This window comes from Stomoxys calcitrans, chromosome 5 (assembly GCF_963082655.1).
Source record: "Stomoxys calcitrans chromosome 5, idStoCalc2.1, whole genome shotgun sequence".
Taxonomy (NCBI): Eukaryota; Metazoa; Arthropoda; class Insecta; order Diptera; family Muscidae; genus Stomoxys; species Stomoxys calcitrans.
In genome coordinates, this window is record NC_081556.1 from 138,029,230 (window position 1) to 138,052,233 (window position 23,004).

A 23,004-nucleotide genomic window follows, 5' to 3' on the forward strand; every position below is an offset into this window, starting at 1 on the left:
TTCGTAATCATAAAATCACCATCACCACTCAAAGTGTGGCAGGATTGCAAAACTAAAGTGTGGCCCCATTTGTTTGGCCCCCCGGACTGTGTTGGAGTCTGAAAAACATGATTCTTGATGGCTTCATGCCATAACCATGTTTCCGCATACATGAACAGTCGTTGATCATATTGGGGGAGTGGTGAGGGGAGGTGGGGGGGGGGGTAGTGGAGCTATGAGGAAATTCGCTTTCTTGTTACTGTTATGCATTGTGTTTTTGTTTTTATACCCACCACCGAAGGATGGGGGTATATTCATTTTGTCATTCCGTTTGCAACACATCGAAATATCCATTTCCGACCCTATAAAGTATATATATTCTTGATCAGCGTAAAAATCTAAGACGATCTAGACATGTCCGTCCGTCTGTCCGTCTGTCCGTCTGTCTGTTGAAATCACGCTACAGTCTTTAAAAATTGAGATATTGAGCTGAAATTTTGCACAGATTCTTTTTTTATCCATAAGCAGGTTAAGTTCGAAGATGGGCTAAATCGGACTATATCTTGATATAGCCCCCATATAGACCGATCCGCCGATTTAGGGTCTTAGGCCCATAAAAGCCACATTTATTATCCGATTTTGCTGAAATTTTGGACAGTGAGTTGCGTTGGACCCTTCGACATCCTTCGTCAATTTGGCCCAGATCGGTCCAAATTTGGATATAGCTGCCATATATACCGATCAGCCAATTTAGGGTCTAAGGCCCATAAAAGCCACATTTGTTATCCGATTTTGCTGAAATTTGGCACAGTGAGTTGCGTTGGACCCTTCGACAACCTTCGTCAATTTGGCCCAGATCGGTTCAGATTTGGATATAGCTGCCATATAGACCGACCCTCCGATTTAGGGTCTAAGGGCAATAAAAGCCACATTTATTATCCGATTTTGCTGAAATTTGGCACAGTGAGTTGCGTTGGACCCTTCGACAACCTTCGTTAATTTGGCCCAGATCGGTTCAGATTTGGATATAGCTGCCTTATAGACCGACCCTCCGATTTAGGGTCTTAGGCCCATAAAAGCCACATTTATTATCCGATTTTGCTGAAATTTGTGACAGTGAGTTGCGTTGGGCCCTGCGACAACCTTCGTCAATTTGGCCCAGATCGGTTCAGATTTGGATATAGCTGCCATATAGACCGACCCTCCGATTTAGGGTCTAAGGGAAATAAAAGCCAAATTTTTTTTCTGATTCCGCTGAAATTCGGGACAGTGAGTTGTGTTAGGCACTTCGACATCATTTGTCAATTTGGCCTAGATCGGTTCAGATTTGGATATAGCTGCCATATAGACTGATCCTCCGATTTATGGTCTTAGGCCCATAAAAGCCACATTTATTATCCGATTTTGCTTAAATTTGAGACAGTGAGTTGCGTTGAGCCCTTCGACATCCTTCGTCAATTTGGCCCAGATCGGTCCAAATTTGGATATAGCTGCCATATAGACCGATCCTCCGATTTAGGGTCTTAGGCCCATATAAGCCACATTTATTATCCGATTTTGCTGAAATTTGGGACAGTGATTTGCCTTACGCCCTTCAACATCTTTCTTCTATTTGGCCCTGATCGGTTCAGATTTGGATATAGCTGCCATATAGACCGATCTCTCGATTTAAGGTTTTGGGCCCATAAAAAGCGCATTTATTGTCCGATGTCGCCGAAATTTGGGACAATGACTTGTGTTGGGCCCTTCGATATTTGTCTTCAATTTGGCTCAAATCGGCCCAGATTTGGATATAGCTGCCATATAAACCGATCTCTCGGTTGAACAATGACTTGTGCTTATAAGCATTTGGTCTAAATCGGATGATATCTATAGAGCTGCTATGGGGCATAAGGTATGCATTTTTCACTGGATTTTGACGAAATGTGGTTCACATATATACCCGAGGTGGTGGGTATCCAAAGTTCGGCCCGGCCGAACTTAACGCCTTCTTACTTGTTTTCAGTAACGTTGTGCATTTCATATAAAAAATTCATAATTTCTGTAAGTGCTGCAAATTATACAGGGCCCTGTTGTCGTTGACGTTGTATTTGTTTTCCTTTCCTTTGTTAGCCTGGCCATAGTTGACGGACGTCCTTATTTTTCCCCCAAAGTATTTTTCGCTTATTTGGCTCCAAGCCAATGGGTAAGTTTGTGGCTTTCTTCTTGCCACTCGACCGAAATGGGGAAAAACGCAAGAAACGGAATTGCCACCATATAATGCCAACATATTAAGAAAATAATTATTACGGTTGTACTTTTAGGGTGGGAGGTAGCGGGGGTGTGGTACAACACCAGGTAACAATAATTTCGTTAAAAAAAAAATAATTTTTAAGAAATTTTCTATTCCAGTCTAATTTTGAAAAACTTTTTCCACAAAATTTACAAAAATTTTCTATGGACTATATTTTCTGACAATAAAAGGAGAGAGAGAGCGAGAGAGAAGGAAAGAGGGAGAGAAAGAGAAGGAGCTTGAACCGTCTTCTTTTGGTGTGTTTTTTGTAACCAATTCGTCAATCACCATAGGCCGGGCCGAATCTTGGGAATCCACCTCCAATACATCCAATACATTTTGAAGGTCAAACCAGCAAAAATTAAAGCTTCTAGGAACCGAAGAAGTATGATCGAGCGGCCGGTTTACATGGGAGCTATATCAGGTTACAAAGTGATTTGGATCATATTTGGCACAGTTATTGAAAGTCTTAACAGAACACTGCATGCAAAATTTCAGCCAAACCGGACAAAAATTGCTGCTTCCAGGGGCTCAATATATCAAATCTGGAGATTGGTTTATATGAGAGCTATATCAGGTTATAGACCGATTTAGATCGTATTTGGCACAATTGTAGGAAGTCGTAACGAAAGTCTACATCCAAAATTTCAGCCAAATCGGACAACAATTGCGGTTTCCGGGGGCTCAAGAAGTCAAGTCGGGAGATCGGTTTATATGGGAGCTATATCTAAATCTGAACCGATATGGTCCAGTTGCAATCCCCAACGACCTACATCGGTATTAAGTATCTGTGCAAAATTTCAAGTGGCTAGCTTTACGCGGTCGGCTTCTGTCGCGTTTTCTACAGACGGACGGGCGGGCAGGGCTAGATCGACTCAGAACGTCGAGACGATCAAGAATATATATACTTTATGGGGTCTCACACGAATATTTCGAGGTGTTACAAACGGAATGACTGGATTAGTATACCCCCATCCTATGGTGGTGGGTATAACAATGAAATTGTTGCGCTTTGTTTGTTTGACTGAACTGAAACGATTTTCATGAAATTTTCACAAATGGTACAGTTTCAGCCCGGGTACAACATTTTTTGATATCTGAAGGGGGGGGGGCGGACCTTCCCCCTTACCACCATTTTCAAAAACGCCAGATCTCGGATATAAGTGCACCCATTTAAGCGAATTTTTGTATACCATCTTAAGTTACCCCAAAAACACGAAACTAGTAAAAAACTATGAGGTCAAATAACTTGGGGGGACGCCCCATCCCAAAACCCTTCAAAACGGGCATTTTTACCGATTGGGACAATATGGGTATCAAATGAAAGGTTTTTAAGATTAGAGTGGGAACTTGGCATAAAAATGGCACCCTATGTGTGGGGGGGTCCCCCACCCCGAAAAAAACACGTCTCAACAGGACACTTTTAGCGCTTTGGGCAATGGGGGTATCAAATGAAAGGTATTCAAAAGTAGAGTACACATTTGACACTAAAATGTATTCCTTGGTGTCTGAGAAGCCTCTCCGCCCCCCAAAAGCTCCCAGCAGGACTCATTTACCGATTGGGACAATAGGGGACTTAAATGAAAGGTATTTGGGAGTTCAATACGAAAGTACTGTCAAAAATCAAAGTGGACCGATCGGGACAAAATGGGACTCAAATGAAAGGTTTCGGGAATAGAATACAAATATGGTGTCAAAAATTGGGTCCAAGTATCTATGGCGTCCCCCCAAGAGTACCGCCCAATATAAAACGTGGACCGATCGGGATAATATGCGACTCAAAGGAGAAGTATTTTGGAGTAGAGTATGAATATGATATTCTATATTGGGTCCGTCCCAAGCCCAAAACCGGCCCGGCTGGGATTTTAAATGGGCCAAATCGGTCCATGATTTGATGGCTTAGATAAATGCTGTGGAGCCTTGGGAAAGAGTTATGAAAATATGTTTTCTACGAATTTACAGCTAACCTGAATTAACCTTGTCTACTGGGATTTTTCCTGTTGCCTTGTGCTTTTTGTGGTTGTTCTTTGTGTTCAGCTCTCTCCCCTTTGTTGATAAACATCAAAGGGAAAAAACCAACAACGCAGACTATGGACGTCTGCATAGCAGTCGTCATTGTTTAAATGGCATTGGACCACCTTTTACCTTCTGAAAATGTTGTCGTCGTTACAACAATAAAAATGCTGACATTAAGCGAAAATCATTTCAACATCAAAGAACGCATTCGATGTCAAGCAAACGAAGTGCAATGGTAAACAGCCTTGTAAGATGCTTGCCAGCCACAAATGGCAAGGATTATAATAGGTGAGCGCAGAGGGATTTTTTTTCACCTGTTTTTGGAAAGGTGTGGTAATTAATGCATTTTTATTATAAAAAACAGTAAGGAAAGGAAAAGTCGGGCAGTGTCGACTTTATAATACCCTACACCTACCCTAAAGGCACAAAGTGGGAGCTATATCTTGTTTTGAGCCAATTTTGATGGACCTCGCCGGATGTTTTCAGATGAGTTATTAATCAATCCGTATCACATTTCGGGTAAATATGTAACATATACGACGCGAATGTCGAAAAGCCTAATATAAGTCACTGTCTAAAATTTCAGTGAAATCGGATTATAAATGCGCCTTTTATGGGGCCAAGACTTTAAATCGAGATATCGGTCTATATGGCAGCTATATCCAAATCTAGGCCGATTTGAGCCAAGTTGCAGAAAAATGTCGAGGAGCCTAACACAACTAACTGTCTCAAATTTCGGCGAAATCGGACAATAAATGCGACTTTTATGGGCCCAAAACTTAAAATCGAGAGATCGGTCTATATGGCAGCTATATTCAAATCTGGACCTATCTGAGCCGAATTGCAGAAAGGTGTCGTAGAGCCTAACTCAACCCACTGTCCCAAATTTCAGCGAAATCGGAGCATAAGTGCGCCTTTTATGGGCCCAAAAGCCCTAAATCGAGAGATCGGACTATATGATAGCTATATCGAAATCTGGACCGATCTGGGCCAAATTGATGAAGGTTGTTGAAGGGCCCAACACAACTCTCTGTCCCAAATTTCGATGAAATTGGACAACAAATGCGACTTTTAAGGGCCCAAACCCTTAAATCGAGAGATCGGTCTATATGACAGCTATATCCAAATCTGAACCGATCTGGGCCAAATTGAGAAAGGATGTCGAAGGGTTCAACACAACTCACTGTCCCTAATTTCAGCAAAATTGGATAATAAATGTGGCTTTTATGGGCCTAAGACCCTAAATCGTGGGATCGGTCTATATTGCAGCTATATCCAAATCTGCACCGATCTGAGCCAAATTGCAGAAAGTTGTCGTAGCGCCTAACAAAACCCACTGTCCCAAATTTCAGCGAAATCAGACCATAAATGCGCCTTTTATGGGCCCAAAAGCCCTAAATCGAGAGATCGGACTATATGATAGCTATATCGAAATCTGGACCGATCTGGGCCAAATTGAAAAAGGATGTCGAAGGGCCGAACACAACTCACTGTCCCAAATTTCAGCAAAATTGGATAATAAATGTGGCTTTTATGGGCCTAAGACCCTAAATCGGAAGATCGGTCTATATGGCAGCTATATCCAAATCTGGACCGATCTGGGTCTAATTGAAGAAGGATGTCGAAATGCCTAACACAACTCACTGTCCCGAATTTTAGCAAAATCGGATAATAAATGTGGCTTTTATGGGCCTAAGACCTGAAATCGGCAGATCGGTCTATATGGCAGCTATATCCAAATCTGGACCGATCTGGGTCTAATTGAAGAAGGATGTCGAAATGCCTAACACAACTCACTGTCCCGAATTTTAGCAAAATCGGATAATAAATGTGGCTTTAATGGGCCTAAGACCTGAAATCGGCGGATCGGTCTATATGGGGGCTATATCAAAATATAGTCCGATATAGCCCATCTTCGAACTTAACCTGCCTACGGACAAAAAATGAATCTGTGCAAAGTTTCAGCTCAATATCTCTATTTTTAAAGACTGTAGCGTGATTTCAACAGACAGACGGATGGACATGGCCAGACCGTCTTAGATTTTTACGACGATCAAAAACAAATTTACTTTATAGGGTCGAAAGTGGATATGTCGATGTGTTGCAAATGGAATGGCAAAATGAATTTACCCCCATCTTCTTCATATGTCAAAAAAAATTCAATTCCAAACAGTTGCAATTTTTCAGTAAAAATACTTTAAAACCTCTACATTTTGTTTTGTCATGTGGCAACACTGGGTGCGACTGAGGTTAATTATATTAAATCGATTTAGGCTTTCCCTACATTTGTCAAAAGTGCGCTTTCTTTAAAACAATTTCATCATTTATCACCTCACTTATTCCCTTCTCAAGCTGGTGTCATTTTTAAGCACTTTAGCCGTGTAAGGCATCTAGATTTACGGCACGCACATATTAAAGTACACTTACATTATGCACCAAGAGAGAAGAGGGAGAGAGAGCAAGAGAGAGCGATATCTCTCTCCTGTTTCTTAATGATGTGTGCGTGTGCTTTTGCACTATTATGACAATAAATGCAGAAAAAACTACACATCTACATATGTAGATGTCTATTGACCATTGATTACCCTTTTGTATGACAAAAAAAAGCTCCACATTGCATGGACATGCATGACAAATATGGCCTCGAGTATACGTATAACAGCTCTATAGCGTTTTTTGTAAACTAACCACATATACAAATTACAATTGTTATGATTTTTTTAAAATGTTTGCATTGAACACACACACACACATTGTGTGATAGGGAAATTTTGCCTTATTGTCTGATTTAACAATAATTTAAAAATTGTTTAATTGTTTTTTTTTCTTTGAAACGTCTATGTGTATATTTATGTGGTTTCAATGCGTGTGGATCGAATCATTGAATGACCATTCAGCATTTCTTTTGTCTCATATTCTTCGAATTTCATTTAATTGCACATTTTTATTTGTCAACGTAATTAAATTTATGGCCATTATTAAATGTTGATATTCTATTCTGGTGAAAATTAAATAAAATAATTTTAAATAGATTAGTGACGCTATAAATTTCTTCTGGAAAATTGTAAAAATCATGTCACAAACACTAAACAGATTTAGTTTTAATGACTCATCTATGGCCACAGGGGAATTTGATGGATATTTTATGACTTTATTTATTTATGGGGATTTTTTTTTTGTAAACTAAACGTTAAAAATGTTTAAAATTACAACTTACCTTAGTTTCACGTTCATTTATTCTGAACATCAATTCCGATTCAATATTATTTAAAATAATTGAAATATTTTGTTCATTTTCATCACATTCTGAAATGAAAGCAAAAAAAAAAGACAACATATTAATAATAACTAGCTCATCCAAGCAAGCTCCGCTATGTCTTCTTTTATGAAACACTGGAAAAAAATGTCCTTATATTTTTACGCCCTTAAGCCTTGCACTGACTTCGAGTTTTCGTCCGAACAGTTGTCAAAAAATAATCAGTATTCTCTAATCCCTAGGAATTCAATAAAAACCTCTGTTCCAGTGCCCTCATTCAACGTGGACCAATCCGTGTATATAGAGGGACCATAGAAGCCCAAGGCTACCTCTCGGAGAAGACAAACTCCAAGGCGCCATCTAAGAAAGATCATTCCGGCAATGCCAATACCAAAGGTCTCAGATTAAGTATCGCATTCAGTACTACTCTCTCCCGATATCAGCACCACCACAATATCTTTTACTTTCTCCATCATCAACACTATCGTAAAAAAGTTTATTAATAACTTACTTTTTAAAAGATGCATAACGACAGGTCTGAGATCTGTAGATCTAACAAGTAAAAGCGTGCCAAGTTCGACCGGGCCGAATCTTATATACCCTCCACCATGGATCGCATTTGTCGAGTTCTTTTCCGCCATATCTTCTTAGGCAAAAAAGGATATAAGAAAAGATTTGCTCTGCTATTAGAGCGATATCAATATATGGTCCGGTTTGGACCACAATTAAATTATATGTTGGAGACCTATGTAAAATGTCAGCCAATTAGAATAAGAATTGCGCCCTTTGGGGGCTCAAGAAGTAAAATAGAGAGATCGATTTATATGGAAGCTGTATCGGGCTATAGACCGATTCAGACCCTAATAAACATGTTTGTTGATGGTCATGAGAGAATCCGTCGTACAAAAATTCAGGCAAATCGGATAATAATTGCGACCTCTAGAAGCTCAAGAAGTCAAGATCCAAGATCGGTTTATATGACAGCTATATCAGATTATTGACCGATTTGAATCATACTTGGCACAGTTGTTGGATATTATAATAAAAAACACGTCGTGCAAAATTTCATTCCAATCGGATAAGAATTGCGCCCTCTAGAGGCTCAAGAAGTCAAGACCCAAGATCGGTTTATATGACAGCTATATCAGATTATTGACCGATTTGAATCATACTTGGCACAGTTGTTGTATATTATAACAAAACACGTCGTGCAAAATTTCATTCCAATCGGATAAGAATTGCGCACTCTAGAGGCTCAAGAAGTCAAGACCCAAGATCGGTTTATATGACAGCTATATCAGGTTATGAACCGATTTGAATCATACTCGGCACAGTTGTTGTATATTATAACAAAACACGTAGTGCAAAATTTCATTCCAATCGGATAAGAATTGCGCCCTCTAGGAGCTCAAGAAGTCAAGACCCCAGATCGGTTTATATGACAGCTATATCAGGTTTTGAACCGATTTGAATCATACTTGGCACAGTTGTTGTATAATATAACGAAACACGTCGTGCAAAATTTCATTCCAATCGGATAAGAATTGCGCACTCTAGAGGCTCAAGAAATCAAGACCCAAGATCGGTTTATATGGCAGCTATATCAAAACATGAACCGATATGGCCCATTTACAATACCAACTGACCTACGCTAATAAGAAGTATTTGTGCAAAATTTCAAGCGGCTAGCTTTACTCCTTCGGAAGTTAACGTGCTTTCGACAGACAGACAGACGGACGAACGGACGGACGGACAGACGGACGGACGGACGGACAGACGGACGGACAGACGGACGGACATGACTAGATCGACATAAAATTTTGGGACGGGGCATCCCCAGTCCCCAGGATGTTATCCCAATATCGTGTTTTTGGGGTACCATAAGTTGGCATACAAAATTTCGCTTAAATCGGTGCACCTATCTCTGAGATCTGGCTTTTTTGAAAATGGGGGTAAGGGGCAGATTGCCATTGCCATAGGCTTTTGGGTCCCATATTGCCATAATTAGGCTACATGTCCGCTAGTGGGTTTTTGGAGTAAGGCCCCTTGAATCCATATTTCAATGTAAGGTGCTACTTTGCCGGACACTTGACACTATATTTCTATACGTTCTACCTTTCATTGGAGACCCCACATTGCCATCATCAAATTACAATTCCGCCTTTGATTTGATGGCGGTAAACCGATTAAACGCACATTAATGGTATAAAGCACACATTTAAAAGAAATCGGTTTTGCTGTTGATAAATCTATACGAGCATACAAACAAAAGAGATAAAACTACAGCATTCCCTTTCTTACTTCTTGAAATTGTCCAGCATCTATTTCGTACATAGAGTGCATAGTATGACCACTGAATCGTTCTTTTAAATTTGCTCTTCAACAAATACAACACATTCTAATGCCCACCCACCACATCTTGCATTTGTGTTCTTTAGCAGGCACTCAATAAACATACAAACAACAAATGCCACATACGTCATAGTCTAACATATGACTGAAGCTTAACAATAGCTGGCATACATACATGTCAAGTAGGTTCACTACACTCTCACTCTCTTTTTCTTGCACATCTGCCAGTCGCCTCTCACCACTAATACTCTTACCTATGGCTATGCTTTCACACAAATAACGGATACTTAAATAAAAAGTGTTTCTCCTTTTATTCTTCTTCTTCTATTATTGAAAATTAATTCCTCATTTTCATGGATTTTCTTTTCGGAAAATTAATTTTTATATAATAGGTGATTTTAGCTATTATCTTTTTGGCAACACTGGTTTAAACAGCTCACGCACGTTTCGTCTTTTGTTTCACTGTCAAACACTTTCAGCGGGGTCTATGAATCGTCTTACAACCGAACAACTCTTGCAATTTTTTTAATTTTATTATCAAAATGGGTGCTTTGTTAAGAAAGATCATAGCGCGCTTCTTCCATTTCACGGCGTAGCCCATTTTTTGGCTCAATGGGTACGTTGATAAGCCGAATTGTTGATTTTGGAGTGAAGATCAGTTCGAAGCATTGCAAGAGCTACCAATTCATCCAAAAAACACGTCCCGTTTGGTGTGGTTTATGGGCTGGCGGCATCATTGGACCGTACTTCTTCAAAGATGATGCGAATCGTAAGGTAATTGTGAATGATGAGCGCTATTGTGAGATGATGTTCAACTTTTTTTTGCCCAAATGCAAGAGCTTGACTTGCATGACATGTGGTTTCAACAAGACGGTGTCACATGCCACACAGTACGCGTAACAATGGACTTATTGAGAAGCGAGTACGGTGAACATTTTATTTCACGTTCGAGCCCGTTCAATTGGCCGCCTAGATCGTGCGGTTTAAGGTCATTAGACTATTTTTTGCTGGGCTATGTTAAAACTCATGTCTATACAGACAAGCCCGCTTCAATTGATGCATTGGAAGACAACTTTGAAGGATTTACTCGTGAGATACCAGGCGAAATGTTGGAAAGTATATGCCAAAATTGGACTAAGCGAATGGACCATTTGAGGCGCAGTCACGGTCGAATAATCCTAAAACAATAAATTATATGGACCATACTATCGATTCAAATAAAGATTTCATGAATTTTTCTGAATTTCATGTTTTTTTTTTAAACTTTCCTATAGCTCTTAAAAAATCATCCTTGAGAAAGACTATCTGCTTAGCTAGGCAAAGGCCCTTGAACTTGGCAAAAACAATCGCAAGATTGAGCTGGTACTTACCGCAAGATGTGAGGTTAGTGTGTTTATGGGACGCTCTTTTAGTTGGCTTGAATTTTTAACCAGAGTCATAATTTCAGAAGGAAAGTGGAGGAGAAAATTAAAAGGGGCCTGAATGCATCATATTCCTGTCACAACTAGACAAGTTTCACTCTATTCCTGTCGAAACTCCAAAGTCGCCGAAGTCGTAAACCTAAAATTGCTTTGGACACTCATCCCTTCAATTGTATCAGAAAATTCCTGACTGAGAGGATGTCATTTTCCTGAAAGGGTGCTCTGGCCTTTCCATGGACTTTCTGTATACACCGGTGAGTTCAGTTAGAATGTCTTTGCTGCATTGAAGACCCTGGAGTCTATTTCCATGCAAGAGTGGCTGCCTGTCCGGACTATTACCCATAGTAAGGCGGAGTTAAAGGCTATGTCGTAGGGCCTTCTGACTGTTTACAAGGTATCTGTAAATTATGAATAAGGCTATCAGGTTTTGCTGTCCGATAGCTGCTATAATTACGCTAAAAATGAAAATATTGAGCTGAAACTGTGCCCACCACCATAGGATGGGGGTATACTAATCTAGTCTTTCCGTTTGTAACACCTCGAAATATTCGTCTTAGACCCCATAATGTAATATATTCTTGATCGTCTCGACGTTCTGAGTGGAACCAGCCATGTCCGTCCGTCTGTCGAAATCACGATAGCGGTCAAACGCGTAAAGCCAGTCACTTGAAATTTTGCACAGATACTTAATATTGATGTAGGTCGTTGGGGATTGCAAATAGGCCATATCGGTTCAGATGTAGATATAGCTCCCATATAAAACGATCACCCGATTTGAGTTCTTGATCCCCTGGAATCCGCAATTTTCATCCGATTTGGCTGAAATTGAGCATGTAGTGTTCTATTATGAATCTCAACAACTGTGCCAAGTACATTTAAAATCGGTCTATATTCAGAATTAGCGCCCATATTTGCCCAGAATCCATGGTGGTGGGTTCCCAAGATTCGGCCCGGCCGAACTTCACACGCTTTTACTTAAGTCCATTTAGCCATGTCCGTCCGTCCGTCTGTCTGTCGAAAGCACGTTAACTTTCTAAGGAGTAAAGCTAGCCGCTTGAAATTTTGCGCAAATACTTTTTATTAGTGTAGGTCGGTTGGGACTGTAAATGGGCCATATCGGTCCATATTTTGATATAGCTGCCATGTAAACCGATTTGGGATCTTGACTTCTTGAGCCGCTGAAGGCTGCAATTATCATCCAATATGGCTGAGGTGTTTTTATTATGATTTCCAAGAACTGGGGTAAGTATAGTTCGAACCCGTTCTTAACCTGATATAGCTGTCATATAACCCGATCTGGGGTCTTGACTTCTTGAGCTTCTAGAGGGAGCAATTTGTACGCAATTTGACTGAAATTTTGCATGACTTGTTTTGTTATGACTTCCAACAACTGTGCTAAGTATGGTTGAAATATGTTCATAACCTGATATAGCTGTCATATAACCGATCTGGGGTCCTGACTTCTTGAGCTTCTAGAGGGAGCAATTTCTATCCGATGTGGCTGAAATTTTGCATGACGTGATTCGTATATAAGCACTGTATATAAGCACTGTGCTAAGCAAGGTTTAAATCGGTCTATAACCTGATATAGCTGTAATATAAACCGATCTGGGGTCTTGACATCTTGAGCCTCTAGAGGGCGTAATTCCTATCCGTTTTGGCTGAAATTTTGCATGACGTTTTTCGTTATGACTTCTAATAACTGTGCTAAGTATGGTTCAAATCGGTATTTTACCTGATATAGCTGTCATAGAAACCGATCTGGGGTATTGACTTCTTAAGCCTATAGAGGGCGCAACTCCTATCCGATATGGCTGAAATTTTGCATGGCTTGTTTTGTTGTAACTTTCAAATACTGTGCTAAGTATGATTCAAATCGGTTCAAAACCTGATATAGTTGTCATATAAACCGATCTGGGGTCTTGACTTCTTGAGCCTCTAGAGGGCGAAATTCCTATCCGTTTTGGCTGAAATTTTGCATGACGTGTTTTGTTGTAACTTCCAAATACTGTGCTAAGTATGGTTCAAATCGGTTCAAAACCTGATATAGCTGTCATATAAACCGATCTGGGATCTTGACTTTTTGAGCCGCTTGAGGGCGTAATTCCTATCCGTTTTGGCTGAAATTTTGGAGACGTTTTTCGTTATGACTTCTAACAATTGTGCTAAGCATGGTTCAAATCGGTTCATAACCTGACATAGCTGTCATGTAAACCGATCTGGGGTCTTGACTTCTTGAGCCTCTAGAGGGCGCAATTCGTATTCGATTTGGCTGAAATTGGGCATGAGGTGTTTCGTTATGACTTCCAACAACTGTGTTAAGTATGGATCATCTCAGTTCATAACCTGATATAGCTGTCATACAAACCGATCTGGGGTTTTGACTTCTTGAGCCAATAGAGGGCGTAATTCCTATCCGTTTTGGCTGAAATTTTGCATGACGTGTTTTGTTGTAACTTCCAAATACTGTGCTAAGTATGGATCAAATCAGCCCATTACCTGATATAGCTGTCATATAAACCGATCTGGGGTCTTGACTTCTTGAGCCTCTAGAGGGCGTAATTCCTATGCGATTTGGTTGAAATTTTGCATGACGTGTTTTGTTATGATTTCCAACAACTGTGCTAAGTATGGTTGAAATCATAACCTGATATAGCTGTCATATAAATCGGTCTGGGATCTTGACTTCTGGAACCTCTAGAGGGCGCAATTATTATCCGATTTGGTTGATTATCCGATTTGGCTGAAAATTTTGTACAACGGCTTCTCCCATGACCTCCAACATACGTGTCAAATATGGTCTGAATCGGTCTATAGCGTGATACGGCTCCCCTATAAACCAATCTCTTTTTTTTTTACTTTTTGAGCCCCTAAAGGGGGCAATTCTTATTCGATTTGGCTCAATTTTAACACATTTCAATTATCATAACAATTCTTTTCTTTTATCCTTTGTTCGCTTGAAAAGAGCTTTTGGGAAAAGAACTCGACAAATGGCGTCCATGGTGGAGGGTATATAAGATTACTTTTTTATTTTTATTTTTTATTTTTAGGGAATGCCATTGCAATTCGGTGAATTCTTCTAATATCTTAAAACTTTGACCTGCACTTAAATTTATTAATTTCTTAAGCGTCTTTAGTAGTTTGCTGAATGTAAAGTAACCAAACGGCCAGCTCTTCAAACAATCAAACGCTGTTGTGGAAGAGTCAACAAGTTTCATGATCTAAATTAAAATACCTCAAGCAAACCACTCACTGACACAGTTGCTTTGTGCAAACTTTCATAAAATTATTCAAATTCAGGTACTTCATTATGCTGCGGCAGCTATTCGCTTTGTCTTTGCGAAAAATGGCACAACAGCACATTCTGTCTGCACATCTATACCCTTTCTGTGTGTGTGTGTGTGTGTCATGGTTGAGACAATGTAATGAATTCATCTTTCATCCTTAATCTCACTCTCTTTGCTCTTCAACACACATTTTCAGCCTTTAGAACGTACAGCCATATAAATAGTTTGGCCCACTTCATGCGTTGAGTGGAGAAAGCAACGCAATTGCTACACTGTTTCTCTGCTTTCCGCGCTGTGGTGTTTTCCTCAATACATATACAAGTGTCTTTATGTGCATGGGTGTGTGTGCGTGTGTGTGTGTGTGCTTACCTGGACCATCGTACGCATTAATACAGTCTGAAGTGCGAAATTGTGAAACTAATGACTGTTTTCCCGCACCCGCTGCTCCCAACATCTCCACATGAAACACTTCCACCTGGGCAGGGGCATGGCCGCCGCCCTCCTGCATGCCCATGTCCATGTCCGTGCAGCCGGCCAAAGCTCCTATGCGTGGATGAATGGGACTGACTGGAGCCAAACTATTACTGCGCGAACGGCGTCGACGAAAGGAATCGCCCCGATTGATGATACCTACAATGGTTATTGGAAAAAATAAAAGAGCAAAAGAGAAAAATAGTCATGAATAGGATGCCATCAAAAGGTGAAAGTGGACTTTATAGCCACCGATAATGATAGTTGAGGCTCTATGAAATGCTTACAAGTGGATAATATGCCATTGGATGTGACTTTATACAAAATTAGATCAATAGTTTAAAATATAATAATACACAATACAATTTATTACTCTTGCTTACCCCCCATGATATGAGGGGGGGAAACGGAAGCGGTGTTGAGGCTAGCAGTTGGAATTATTGGCCTGGAAAATTTAAATGGACAAGGCAATTCTGAGCACTTGCCAGTGTTGTAATCATGAAAGTGCTGATTAGAATTTTTCTTCATTTTTCTTTTGATGCCAGGCAAGTGCCCAAGTGCTGCGTATGCTCGCCTAATGGAATTATGCAAATTGAATTCGTTTCATTCGTTGGACATGCATTGTGAAATTAAATAAAAACTAAAGAGTGTAAAGCGAGAAATAACCAAGACTCATTTTCACAGCATTTGAATTTAAGGATTTTGTTTTTGAAATTTTAAGTTTAGTAAAATAGAAAATGATGGTCTACCACCAACACCATAGGAGAGGTTGCTTTCTTTTGCATGACCACCACAGACACGCTAGCAAAAGTCCAGACACTGCACCCAATTTTCGGTGGTTTTCAAGCATAAATTAGACGATATTGATGCAACTAGGGTTCGAAATTCGTACGAAGTTCATCAATCGTCGCTGAATTGTTGGCATAGACCATAGACTTGAAGTAGCTTCAAAGCATATATTGGGTTGCCCAAAAAGTAATTGCGGATTTTTCACATAGTCGGCGTTGACAAATTTTTTCACAGCTTGTGACTCTGTAATTGCATTCTTTCTTCTGTCAGTTATCAGCTGTTACTTTTAGCTTGCTTTAGAAAAAAAGTGTAAAAAAAGTATATTTGATTAAAGTTCATTCTAAGTTTTATTAAAAATGCATTTACTTTCTTTTAAAAAATCCGCAATTACTTTTTGGGCAACCCAATAGTATAACGGCGTCAAGTCGCCCGACGGAATCTTCCAATCGAATGAACTATTTTGTGAGATAGCACATTCTCCAAATTTGGTTTCCAATAAACTTCGTTTTCAATAAATGACATTCGCCGTGTGGCTTGTGGCTCTGTCCTGTTGAAAACACCTGTCCTCCAAGTCCATATCATTCAATTTGGACCAAGAATATTCTGTTATCATTGAACGGTAGCGATTCCCATTCACAGTAACGTGTCAGTCTTGAGCATTATTGAAGAAGTACAACCCAATGACGCCGCCAGCCCATAAACCGCACCAAACCGTAATTTGTTCGGGATGACTCTGATGGAGTACGTGTGGATAACGCATAATTTGCTTATTGAGCCTAATCGCTGAAGATGATTTTCAACGTTGATGATTCTCCAAATATCGGTAGTAAATTTTAAAAATTTCGGCTCGTTTATCTTTTCATCAGGAAATGGCAAATTTAGCTGAAGAGCAATGTCAATAGAGCCGTATAAAATATGGCTTCGTTTGCTGTCCTTATCGGCCTACTTCTGTAGCGTCCTTGTTGAAAACCCCATTTTGTAATTCTGTTTGCAACACATCGAAATATTGATTCCGGACCCTAGAAATATTGGGTTGCCCAAAAAGTAATTGCGGATTTTTCATATAGTCGGCGTTGACAAATTTTTTCACAGCTTGTGACTCTGTAATTGCATTCTTTCTTCTGTCAGTTATCAGCTGTTACTTTTAGCTTGCTTTAGAAAAAAGTGTAAAAAAAAAATATTTGATTAAAGTTCATTCTAAGTTTTATTAAAAATGCATTTACTTTCTTTTAAAAAATCCGCAATTACTTTTTGGGCAACCCAATATATCATTGATCGCAGTAAAATTTTAAGATGATTTAATGATTTTCGTATGTCTGCCGGTCCGTCCATCCATCCGGCTGTCTGTCTGTTCGTCTCTTTGTCAATATTTCCGTTCGTCCATCTATCTATTTGTCCGTCCATCTGTCCTTCCGTTCAAATGTGCTTTTGCCCATCTGTCCTTTCGTCCATCTGTCCTTTCGTCCATCTGTCCTTTCGTCCATTTGTCCTTTCATCAATCTGTCCGTCCGTCCATCTGTCCTTTCGTCCATCTGTCCTTTCGTCCATCTGTCCTTTCGTCCATCTGTCCTTTCGTCCATCTGTCCTTTCGTCCATCTGTCCTTTCGTCCATCTATCTGTCCGTCCATCTATCTGTCCGTCCATCTGTCCTTTCGTCCATCTATCTGTCCGTCCATCTGTCCTTTCGTCCATCTGTCCTTTCGCCCATCTGTCCTTTCGTACATCTGTCCTTTCGTCCATCTGTCCTTTCGTCCAGCTGTCCTTTCGTCCATCAGTCCTTTCGTCCATTTGTCCCTTCGTCCATCTATCTGTCCGTCCATCTGTCCTTTCGTCCATCTGTCCTTTCGCCCATCTGTCCTTTCGTACATCTGTCCTTTCGTCCATCTGTCCTTTCGTCCATCTGTCCTTTCGTCCATCTGTCCTTTCGTCCATCTGTCCTTTCGTCCATCTGTCCTTTCGTACATCTGTCCTTTCGTCCATCTGTCTTTTCGTCCATCTGTCCTTTCGTCCATCTGTCTTTTCGTCCATCTGTCCTTTCGTCCATCTGTCCTTTCGTCCATCTGTCCTTTCGTCCATCTGTCCTTTCGTCCATCTGTCCTTTCGTCCATCTGTCCTTTCGTCCATCTGTCCTTTCGTCCATCTGTCCTTTCGTCCATCTGTCCTTTCGTCCATCTGTCCTTTCGTCCATCTGTCCTTTCGTCCATCTGTCCTTTCGTCCATCTGTCCTTTCGTCCATCTGTCCGTCCGTCCATCTGTCCTTTCGTCCATCTGTCCTTTCGTCCATCTGTCCGTCCGTCCATCTGTCATTTCGTCAATCTGTCCTTTCGTCCATTTGTTATTTCGTCCATTTGTTATTTCGTCCATCTGTCCTTTAGTCCATCTGACCTTTCGTCCATCTTTCCTTTCGTCCATCTGTCCTTTCGTCCATCTGCCCTTTCGTCCATCTGTCCTTTCGTCCATCTGTCCTTTCGTCCATCTGTCCCTTCCTCCATCTGTCCTTTCGTTCATTTCCGTCCGTGCTTCCGTTGTTCCACCTATCTTTGACCGTCCTTTCTTCCCGGGGATAGAATCGAGAAAAAAATTACGACGCGCCCGGAGCCTTGACAGCATCTCAACTCTAATCATTCAAAATTCAAGAGTTATCTCTACCCGTTTTGAAATAACTCATGTTTTACTTCCTTTTTTGTCTCTATCCCGCAGTGCGTCCGTGCATAAGACTATCCATGTGCTTGACCGTCCACTTCCCGCCCTTCTGTCTGATTGTCTGTTCAGCAGTCCATTTATCTGTTCGTCCATCTTTCTCTCTGTTTGCTTATCCGTGTGCCTGTCTGTTTCTTTGTACGCCATTCTACCGTCCGTCTGTTCGTTGTTATCACTCTACATTCTTTAAAAATAGGAGGTATTGGGCTGATATCTTGAACAGATCTTTACTTTATCCATTCGCAGGTTAAGCTGTGAACGTGGAAGATCGGTGTACATATAGGATTTGCACTCACATAAAACGACCTCCCTATATTGGGAGCAGGGAACAGAGTGTTGCTTTAAGCCCCTTGATATCCATCTAAAACCAGATTCAGACAAACGATTTTTAATAATAGTTGCCAATATGACCGATCTTGCAATTAAGGTACTTTAGCATACGATATAAAAAGCTAGTAAGCTAGTTGCTTTTAGCCACATTAAATATTTGCTTTTTAATTAAATTTTTAAAATATTTTTTTCCCCCTCGTTTTGTTTCTTAAAGAAAACTTTAATTTGGTTCTAACTTTTCTCGGGATTTTAGCACGACACAAATTGACAATTGAAATCAATTTAAAGTAAATTGTCAGCTTGTTGCAAGTTAATGCTATTAAGAAGCCAAACTTTTGTCATTGGTTTCATGAAGACCCCACCAATTCTCTGTCTAGTCTCGCTCAATACAAAAATTGCGAAACAAAAACTTTTAATGAACCAACAACTACAACCACTGCACCTTCTTATACATGTATATCCTAAAAAAACTTACACATACATACACAAATACTACACTTAGAAGTTAGATGATAGATGATGATAGACGAAAATAGTTGTATCAACAAGTAATAACGCATTAGTTTGGCCGGATTGAACTTTGGACATCCAAGACCAAACTCGCCAGGGACATCGAGGGGTCTAATAGAATTTTTTGTCCTACACCATAAAATGGGTGATTGGTCTATATGGTAGCTATAGTATAATCTTCACCATATTCAGAACGTGTAGGGGTCTATTGGAATCATTGTATGAAAATTCAGCAAAATTGTCAACAGGATTACGACTGCAAGGGGAAATTTATTGGGATAAACACGGCTCAAGGACTACAATCAGGGAGACACAAGAAGCTTTGAATAATGAGGTAGATCGAAAGTTGTGGATGCCATGGAAGGGAAGGGAAGGGAAGGGAAGGGAAGGGAAGGGAAGGGAAGGGAAGGGAAGGGAAGGGAAGGGAAGGGAAGGGAAGGGAAGGGAAGGGAAGGGAAGGGAAGGGAAGGGAAGGGAAGGGAAGGGAAGGGAAGGGAAGGGAAGGGAAGGGAAGGGAAGGGAAGGGAAGGGAAGGGAAGGGAAGGGAAGGGAAGGGAAGGGAAGGGAAGGGAAGGGAAGGGAAGGGAAGGGAAGGGAAGGGAAGGGAAGGGAAGGGAAGGGAAGGGAAGGGAAGGGAAGGGAAGGGAAGGGAAGGGAAGGGAAGGGAAGGGAAGGGAAGGGAAGGGAAGGGAAGGGAAGGGAAGGGAAGGGAAGGGAAGGGAAGGGAAGGGAAGGGAAGGGAAGGGAAGGGAAGGGAAGGGAAGGGAAGGGAAGGGAAGGCAAGGCAAGGCAAGGGAAGGGAAGGGAAGGGAAGGGAAGGGAAGGGAAGGGAAGGGAAGGGAAGGGAAGGGAAGGGAAGGGAAGGGAAGGGAAGGGAAGGGAAGGGAAGGGAAGGGAATGCAATGCAATGCAATGCAATGCAATGCAATGGAATGGAATGGAATGGAATGGAATGGAATGGAATGGAATGGAATGGAATGGAATGGAATGGAATGGAATAGAATGGAATGCAATGCAATGCAATGCAATGCAATGCAATGCAATGCAATGCAATGCAATGCAATGCAATGCAATGCAATGCAATGCAATGCAATGCAATGCAATGCAATGCAATGCAATGCAATGCAATGCAATGCAATGCAATGCAATGCAATGCAATGCAATGCAATGCAATGCAATGCAATGCAATGCAATGCAATGCAATGCAATGCAATGCAATGCAATGCAATGCAATGCAATGCAATGCAATGCAATGCAATGCAATGCAATGCAATGCAATGCAATGCAATGCAATGCAATGCAATGCAATGCGATGGAATGGAATGGAATGAAATGAAATGGAATGGAATGGAATGGAATGGAATGCAATGCAATGCAATGCAATGCAATGGAATGGAATGGAATGGAATGGAATGGAATGGAATGGAATGGAATGGAATGCAATGCAATGGTATGGAATGGAAATGAAATGAAATGAAACCAAACGAAATGAAATGAAATGGAATGGAATGAAATGGAATGGAATGAAATGGAATGGAATGAAATGGAATAAATTGGAGTGGAATGAAATGGAATGGAATATATTGGAATGGAATGGAATGAAATGGAATGGAATGAAATGGAACGAAATGGAATGGAATGGAATGGAATGGAATGAAATGGAATGGAATGGAAATGAAATGAAATGAAATGAAATGAAATGAAATGAAATGAAATGAAATGAAATGAAATGAAATGAAATGAAATGAAATGAAATGAAATGAAATGAAATGAAATGAAATGAAATGAAATGAAATAAAATGAAATGAAATGAGATGAAATAAAATGAAATGAGATGAAATGAAATGAATTGAAATGAAATGGAACGAAACGAAACGAAACGAAATGAAATGAATATGAATCTGAGGCTATGAATCTGGGTTTAGTCCAGTGGCTGTACAAGATCATAATTAGATCAATACTTACTTACACCTCAGTAGTTTGGTAGGCAGCGATTGAGAAAAAGTACAACGTAAGGATAATACAACAGGTTCAGAGAATACGTTGACCTGGCATAGGCATAGCGATGAGGACCGCGCCTACTAGAGCACTATAGGGTATTCCACCCGACCCATATACATACAGATTGAGTCTTAGTCAGCCACTGCGGCTATGAGACTTAAGGTGATGAAAGAATGGATAGAGAATAGGAGCAGGTCATACACTAGCGGTATAATCGAGGCTACGATGGGAAATCTTAAAAGGAATAGAAGAGGTTTCCAATCCAGAGATGAAACTTGAGGTCTAGTGCGAGGCACTTCTGCCAGCGGCATAGTCTTGGATTGTTGGAACTCTGGTATTGTCAACTGGAAGTTCATGCTACACGGATGGATCAAAGCTAGAGAACACAATGGACCGGGTGGTCTACATTTGGAATTCAGAGACTGAGAACTGTTTCCGGCTGCCTGACCATAACACAGTCCTGCAGGAGGAGATCTGGGCGATCATGGTATGCGTGAGGTGGTGTGGTGTTAACGCGAGGACGTTGAGTGTGAACATCTTTACGGATAGTAAACTGTCCATCAGGTAAGGTCACGAACATTCATGGAGTGTAAAAAGGAGATTAGGGCCTTCTCTGAGGTTGACACGATCCACATTGTTTGGGTGCTGGGTCATCATCTACGATTTTGTCAAAATTTGATTTCTGTCAAGAAATTTTCTAAAATTTGAGGTTTTAGTGACAGTATGCAATGATGGTACAGATACTTGAGAAGAATGATGCCTTATAGTTGCCTACTGTGAATCAGCCAGATTGCTTTACAAAGCCTTATTACATGCGCTTAGTGAGAAAAGTCCTCAGAAAGATAAGAACCTAAAGTGAGACATCTTATTGCCAGTGCACGACCGCTACAGCAGATGTTTTGTGGTTTCCTCGACGTCCTCACAGCTTCAGCAGAAATCGTAACTTGCAACATTTAGTCTATCATCATGTTTTCCAATCAGACCCTGTAGAAGTTTGTTTGGAATTTTTATTTATCCCTTTTTCTTTCAATATTTTTTTTAAAGTGTATTAACAACATGGAAAGTTTTCTAAACAAGTTCTCTTGATTTAACCGCCACAAGAAAAAAAAAGAAACTTAATTAATTTTATACTTTCAGAATTTTTAACCAAATTCCTTGGGGGACGGAGCGACCAGAAACACAGAAGCCCAAACGGATGGCCAAAGAAGAGCGAAAGCTAGCAAAGCTGATATTGAAATGTAATTTGTTTTCCTGTTATTGAATTTAAAATTCCCAGGCTTGTCGTGAAGGAGGGGGGGGGGTGGAAAAATTGCCATGCTCTGCGAAAATCTCTTGCTTCCTTCAATGCGATTTCCTGATACGCATGAGGTCGAACGTGACAGACATTTTCCTTCAAACATTTCCCAGTCCAATGGCTAGCAATGCAGTCTTCGTCGCTGTTGCTGTTGTTGTTGTTTTGAGTGTTGTGGAATATTTCAAAAGTTTAGTCCTTGCATCCATATCGAAAATAACAATGTAAGTGAATTTACTTGAAATTAACACAAAATGGTTTTGTGCAGATATGCTACTCTACCCCTCTCTTATTTAACCAATTCTGTTGGCTTCTTTGTTCAAGTTGAG

At 40.5% G+C, this 23,004-nt stretch overlaps 1 protein-coding gene across 3 annotated transcripts in view; it reads right to left on the reverse strand.

The window, feature by feature from the left end:
* Positions 1-23,004, reverse strand: part of LOC106090363 (GTP-binding protein RAD) — a 231,894-nt gene that overhangs the window by 23,236 nt on the left and 185,654 nt on the right. For all 3 annotated transcript variants that reach the window (XM_013256527.2, XM_013256526.2, XM_059369486.1), the window contains exons 6-7: positions 14,953-15,213; positions 7,485-7,573 (exon numbers count right to left, since the gene is read on the reverse strand). In XM_013256527.2, coding sequence (XP_013111981.1) covers positions 7,485-7,573; positions 14,953-15,213 — 350 coding nt within the window. The remainder of the gene's footprint in view (positions 1-7,484; positions 7,574-14,952; positions 15,214-23,004) is intronic.